This window comes from Petaurus breviceps, unplaced genomic scaffold, assembly GCF_028583685.1.
Source record: "Petaurus breviceps papuanus isolate PSGF00001 unplaced genomic scaffold, PetGlider_PUasm1.0 370, whole genome shotgun sequence".
Lineage (NCBI taxonomy): Eukaryota > Metazoa > Chordata > Mammalia > Diprotodontia > Petauridae > Petaurus > Petaurus breviceps.
In genome coordinates, this window is record NW_027186297.1 from 630667 (window position 1) to 637763 (window position 7097).

At 59.7% G+C, this 7097-nt stretch overlaps 1 protein-coding gene across 1 annotated transcript in view; it reads right to left on the reverse strand.

Annotated features, from left to right (window-relative positions):
* The window catches only part of LOC138169750 (cadherin EGF LAG seven-pass G-type receptor 1-like), a 50521-nt gene extending 43823 nt beyond the window's left edge, over positions 1-6698 (reverse strand). The window contains exon 1 of the mRNA XM_069099324.1: positions 3002-6698. Coding sequence (XP_068955425.1) covers positions 3002-6698 — 3697 coding nt within the window. The remainder of the gene's footprint in view (positions 1-3001) is intronic.
* Between the last annotated feature and the right edge of the window lie 399 nt (positions 6699-7097).

The following is a 7097-nucleotide window of genomic DNA, read 5'->3' on the forward strand; positions in this document are numbered from 1 at the left end:
CAATAGATAGGATCCACACAAGCTTTGGGAAGCCCTCAATAAGTAATTTGCAATAGTGTAAAGGTGTTCTGAGGTCAGTCTGAGAACCTTGCACCAGGCTGCCTCTGGGGGCCTCCACTGGCCTGGCCAAACCCACCTCCAGGGACTGCCCCCCCCCCCCCAAGTGCAGCATGGCGCTCTCAGTGAAGTCAAGCTCGCGTGTCAGTGCAGCCGCACGAAATCCCCTGGCTTTATATAGTAACTGGGGTTACTATATAAAGCTGCACAGCCAGAGGTGTAAGCAAACTGAACCCAACAAGGAATGAGCTAATTAGCACAATTAATTCTCTGCTGGGGGGAAGAGCAGAATCCCTCCGAGGCCACTCTGGGCTTCAGAGCAGAGCCAGGAACTCAGCTGGCCTCAGTTTCCTCACCTGTAAAGTCGTGGCCTTTCCAGCTCTAATCCCCTACTATGCTTCTCTTCCTCAAAAGATGGCTTATGGCGGCCAACACACTGCACATGACTGGGCACCTGTGTACTACCTTTGGGCTTTCTTGCCTTCTCAGGGGGTGGGAGGGAATGTAGAGCTAAAAATAAAAGTACATTTAATTTACAAAATAAAGTTGGCCTATTTTACCAAACTGTCATCATCTCACGTTTCTGTTCTAGTAACCCTGAGTCTGTTTGAGTCCCCTCTCAGCTCTGACATCCTCTGTTCCAAGGCCACTGATATTCCCTGTTCTTGGGCCCATTCTAGTTCTGACCCTCCCTGTTCTAAGGCCCCTCCCAGTTCTGACATCCTCTGTTTTGAGGCTCCTTCCACACCTAACATTTTCTGTTTTAAGGCCCCTGGCATCTCTGACCTTCCTTGTTATCAGGCCCCTCCCAGCTCTGACCTTCTCTGTACTGAGGTCCCTCCCAGCTTTGACCTTCCCAGTTCTAAAGTCCCTCCCAGCTCTGACATGCCCTGTTCTAAACTCTCTTCCACCTCTGACCTTCCCTGTTCTGAAGCCCCTCCCACCTCTGACATCCCCTGTTCTCAGGACCCTCCCAGATCTAACATCCAATCTTGTGTATTCTAAGCTTCCCAGCTCTGCCATTCAGTGGTCTGTGTTCCGGGTCTTTTCCCTCCATCTCAGCTGGGGCATGGCCACTTCTGGCTTCAGTGACAGCCATCTGAAGTCATTCTTGGGATGGGAAGCCATGGCCTAGCACAGCCCCCCTTCACTCTCCCCACCTGATCTTGCCTGGGGCCCTTGATGAGCTGCTGGAGGCTCTCTGGACACAGTCTGTAGGGACTAAAGAAGATCTAACAACTAGTCCAAGCCCAAGGATCTGATCTCGGCTCCACACCTTCCCCTGCCTTCTCCCAGCTGTTCCTCTCAAGCACCTGCCATTGCCAGGGGTTTCCCTTCTCCTTTGAAGGGCACCGAAAGGGAAAGGCGAAACCCAGTCTGGCAGACGGAAGAATCAGGTTCTAGTCCTGCCCTAACATTCATGAGCTAGGGGCCCACAGGAAGCTATTTTACCACTCAGCCTCAATTTCCCCATCAGCAGAAGGGGCATAATGACAATCTCTGCCCGAACTCATCAAATGAGATAATTAATAGCTGAAAAATGTTCTGACAAGTGTGAAGTGTCCTTTACCAAGTCACAGGACGGTTCTTCTAATGACGATCTTTCCCAATCACACCCAGATTCACCCTTTCCACAAGAGCTTCCTCCATCAGCCAGGATCATATCCCCATTGTACGAATGGGAAAGCTGAGGCTCAGACAAGGTCACACCATTGGAAAAGAGAGAGAAGCTCCTTGGGGGCCAGAACTGCTGAGTTTTGTCTTTGCATCTCCAGAGGCTAGCACAGTGCCTGGCAAACAGTAAGTGGCTAATAAATGCTTGTTGATGGACAGATTGATTGGGAGTCAGTCAGTGGGAGCTGGGCTGCTCACTCTGATCTTTGGACTTAAGGGAGGCCAGCTGGACCTGAGGGAGCTCCAGACTCAGCCCTCCCTTCCACAAGGTTGCACCTTTCACTAATTGGCACCTGGCTATGGAAAGCAGACCTGTGATCTTTGAGGACAGACCCAGCCATGTGTCTCACAACTAAGGATCTCCAAGCACAAAGCAATAATCTCAGGCCTGGGTGGTAGCTGGGAAATGCTCCTGAAGAGAGGGAAAGGAAGCAAGACTTGGGCCCAGCAGGCCTTGGGTTCCAATCCTGACTCCTGATACCACATCAAGCCTCAGTGTCTTCATCTAAAAGTGGGCATAATTCTGGTGCCATACCCAGCAGCTTTGCACAGCACCTGTCACAGAACAGGTTAATGGACTGAAATTCTGAAGAAATCCAAGTTACCATAATCACTACATTGACCAATTTTGACTTCAAAGTATTTGTAATTAACAAGGGCTGGTTTAGCGATGCCAAAAGGGACCCCAGGGCTCCCAAGTCCAGCCTCCACTGACGCCCAGGGAACACAGATGATTCAACCATGGTCTCACACACGTAGAGTGAGAAGCAAGGGCCCTGGAGAAACATGAGGGGCCCTGAATGCCCACCCTTTAGTATTTCTCCTTAGCGAGAATAGCTCACACTTATATCAGGCTCCCAGACAGACCAAGGACCTTCCTTCTCAGAACCAATCCCAGGAGGAAGAAGACCAGTTTACAGGGAGGACGACTGGCCACACTGAGGACCCTCTGACTCTGAATCCCCAGTGGCCCAGGCTGAAACAGTGGGTAAGAGTGAGAGCTGGGAGGCCCAGCCCAGTCTGCAGCCTCCAGAGGCAGGACCTATCCCCACACTCTGGGCTGGCCTGGCCTCCCCTGCATAGGCTGGCAGCAGCCTACCTGCCTCTGGTGACACCACAGCCCCCATCCCAGAGAGCACTCAACAGAACCTAAGCGCCTGGCCCAGGCCTCAGCAGCTACCAGCTGAAGCATACCTGGCAGGTCACTGCCCATCTCTGGGTGCAGGGGCCTCGACTCTCCCTCCCACCCCTGCTTGGCCCCCATTCTTACCTGACACTGACACCTCCATGAGGGCCTCCAGGGGCCGGTTGTTGTCCAAATCTCGGCTGAGCTGCAGCTCCCCGGTGTCCGGGTTGAGCAGGAGAAGGTTCAACTCATTGCCCTGCAGGAAGGTATAGTTGAGGCTGTCGGAGAGGTCAGGGTCATGGGCCGGGATGCGGCCAATCACTCCCGTGGGAAAGCTGTTGGATTTGTTGGTCACGTAGTTGTTGAAGAGGACCTGAAAGTCGGGGAGCACCGGGGGGTTGTCGTTCTGGTCCACAAGGCGGACGTAGACGGTAGCCCGGCTGACCAGCGGAGCCGAGGTGGCCTGAACCACCAGCACGTACTCCCGCCGGCGCTCAAAGTCCAGCTCCACCAGGGCTCGCAGGTCCCCGCTCAGTAGGTCCAGCTGGAACACCTCAGGAGCATTGCCCTCCACGATCTGGTACATGATCTGGGCATTGGGGCCCTCGTCGGGGTCAGTGGCCCGAATCCTCGCCACCACCGATCCAACCGGGCTGTTCTCCTCCACGAACAGCTCCAGCTCATCCTGGTCAAACACTGGTGGGTTGTCATTGATGTCCAGAACTGTCACCTGGATCTCCACGGAGGCACTGAGTGGGGGGCTGCCCCTGTCCACAGCCAGGGCCCGAAGAGTGTACACAGCCACATTCTCCCGATCCAGCCGGCGCTGGGTGCGGATCACCCCAGAAGTGGGCTCAATATAGAAGTCGCCGTCGCCATCCTCGCCCCCCTGGAAGGTGTACAGGAGGCGGCCGTTGGGACCCGAGTCTCGGTCTGTGGCAGACACCTGCAGTACGCTGGTGGAGGGCGGCGCGTCCTCGAAGACAGAGCCCTGGTAGAGATCTCTCAAGAAGTGAGGTGCATTGTCGTTGGCGTCCAGGATGAGGATCTCCAGGGAGGTAGTGTCTGATTTCTGGGGGATGCCATTGTCTCTGGCAGTGATGGCCAGGGTGTAGGCTGCCTGGTCCTCATAGTCCAATTCCATCAGGGTGATGATGGTCCCAGTGTCTGGATGAATGCGGAACTGGGGCACCGGGTCCTCCAGAATGTAGGTGATGCGGGCATTCTCCCCTGTGTCCTCGTCTGTGGCACTGATGGTAGCGATGGAGGTGCCCACAGGTTTGTCCTCGCGGACGCTCACCGTGTAGTGGGAGCTCTGGAACACAGGCCGATGGGTGTTGGCATCTGTGACATTGATGAAGACCTGGGCCGTGTGGGAGCGGGTGCCGTCAGAGGCCGTCACCCCCAGGATGTACTGCCTCTCCTGTTTATAATCCAGGGGCAGGGCCAGGGTGATGAGCCCCCCGCCACTCTGGCTGCTCAGGGCGAAGCGGTTCCGGGTGTTGCCACTGGTCAGCTGGTAGGTGATGACGCTGTTGGCATCCCGGTCTCGGGCCCGCAGGGTCAGGACACTACTGCCCACGGCTGCGTCCTCATTCAAGCGCAGCTCATAGACTGGCTGGGTAAACACGGGGTCGTTGTCATTCACGTCCAGGACTGTGATGGCCACGCTGGCTGAGGAGCTCATGACAGGGGAGCCATGGTCCACAGCCTCCACCCCGAAGCGGTAATACTCCACCTCCTCACGGTCCAGCTCGGCACACACCGTGATCCAGCCAGAACTGTTGTGGATTTGAAAGGGGAAGTCATTCCAGGCCGAAGGGTCGTCCTCGGCTGTGCTGCCCGCCCCGGTGGCCACGTCCACCAGGCGATAGTGCAGGCGGGCGTTCTCCCCAGAGTCCGCATCCACAGCCTGGATGTGCAGGACCGAGTGACCCAGGGGCACGTTCTCCAGCACAGCGGCCTGGAAGGGGCTGCTCACGAAGATGGGAGCGTTGTCGTTGACGTCCAGCACCTGGATGTTCACCAGGCCGGAGGAGTTGATGAGGGGGGGCCGGCCCCCGTCCTGGGCCTTGATGCGCAGGGTGTACTCCCGGATGGCCTCATAGTCCAGAGGGTTGATGACATCCAGGCCCCCGCTCAGCGCATGCAGGTAGAACTGGCCCTTCAGGTTGCCGCTGACGATGCTGTAGTGTAAGGCTGCGTTCTGGCCCTGGTCGCGGTCAGTGGCCTGGACTCGAAGGATGGCGGTGTTCACGGACACATCTTCCGGCACCCGGACCACATAGCGCTTCTCACTGAACTGCGGATAATTGTCATTCTCATCCTCCACCAGGATTCGAACCGTGGCGGTGGCGCTTCGGGGACCGGGATTGCGGCCCTGGTCATTGGCTTCCACCAAAAGTTGGTACTCAGCGACTTCCTCTCTGTCTACAACAGAGCGCGTCCTGACCACCCCAGAGCGGGGATCGATCTCAAAGGCCCCGTCCGCGCCCTCCAGGAGTCTGTATCGCATGTTGGCGTTGGATGGGGCATCGCCGTCAGTGGCGCGGATGGTCAACACCTCATAACCCACCTCCAGGTTCTCCCGGACAGTCTCCCTGTACTCGATCTGCTCAAAGACAGGGCTGTGATCATTGGTGTCACTCACTGTCACTGTGAGGTAGGTGGCCCCTGAACGCTGCGGGGATCCGTGGTCCGCTGCTGTCACTTTCAAGACGTGTGTGTCTTTGGTCTCCCGGTCCAGGGGCCGGCTGGTTGTAACTGCCCCGGTGTCTGGCTCGATGTGGAAGTAACCATTGGAGCGTTCGTCAAACAGTGCCTCCATCTGGTAGGTCAGACGACCCGCCTCGCCCTCGTCTGGGTCCTGAGCCCGGAGTTCGATCACAGGAGTGCCGGCTGGCTCGTTCTCAGGCACAGATACCTGGTAGCTGGGGAGCGGGAACTGAGGGCTGGTGCCTCCCGCCGCTCCTCTCCTGGCCCTCCTGGCCCCCGCAGGAAGTGGCCCTGACGCTTCCAGAGTCAGCTCCAGCAGGAGCTCGGGGCCCCTCTGCAGGAGCAGGCGCCGCCATGGGCCTGGGCCTGGGCCTGACCTGGGAGCACACACCAGGAGCAGGCGGGCCTTGGCCCCCGGCTCCAAGCAGATGGGCTGGAGGGGGAAGGCGGGGCGGCTGCTGCAGCCTCCGCTGCTGCCATTCTGCCCGTCCGTGCTGAAGCTTTCGACGCACCTGCAGTCGGGGAAGCTGGTCAGGGCCTCCAGGGCTGCCCACAACTCCGCGGAACCGCGCCCTCCTCCCTCTGGGTCCGGGAAGCATAGAGGGTTAGAGGAGGGAGAGGCGGGGCCCGGGCTGGCTCCCAGGACCGTGCGGGCGGCTAGGTCTGGGATGCGTTCGGGATCTCCTGCAGCTGTGGCGAGCGAGCCCCTTGTACACTGGCCCCGCACAGCAACTGCCAGGGCCAGAGCCAGCACCGTCGGGGAACGGCGGGACACGATGTCCACGCGCAGGGGCAACTCACAGGGCCGGGCTGGCTGTCTCAGTTCCGACAGCCACAGCCCTCGCCCCAACTGGCCCAGCCGCAGCCGCCCATCAGAGGTCAGCTTCGGCAGCTGCCGCAGCCCCAGGGCCGTGCGCTCCCAGGTCAGCGCGTATCTCCAGGCGGGGCCCAGAGACCGGTCCCTCAGCCAGGGGCCGCGGGTGGCGGCTGCCGCGGGGTGCCCGGGCAGCCCCTCGGAGGCCGAGGCCTCAGGCAACAGGACCAGGACCAGCAGGGAGCTGCCTCCGAGCAGGAGGAGGGAACGCAGCAGCATCTCGGGCCCCGGCGGCTGAAGCCGCGGCGGCATGGCCGCGAGCCCCAATCCATGCACCCGCCGCGGCCGCCCGCCAGGCTCCTCATGCGGCCGGCCCCGGCGGCGCGGGGAGGCGGGGACCCCGGGCTCCGCTCCCAGCCCGCCGGGGCCCAGGCGCAGGCAGCAGCCTCTTCCCGGCCCCGCTGCTCCCTCCGCGCGAACCAAAACTTGCCTCCAAGTTGCTTCCAAGATGGCTTCTGGGCGCCCCCCGCCCCGGGAAGGCGAGAGAGCAGCGGCCGGGGCCCCGAAGTGGCGCCCGATCCTGGTCCGGGTTGGGGAAACCGGGAGGAGAAGAGAAGGTGCCGGAACTGCTCGGCACGTGGGTGTCGGCCACGTGCTGCGCCGCTGCCGCGGGGGAGGGAGCGGGTGACGGGAAGGCAACCCCCCCCCGCC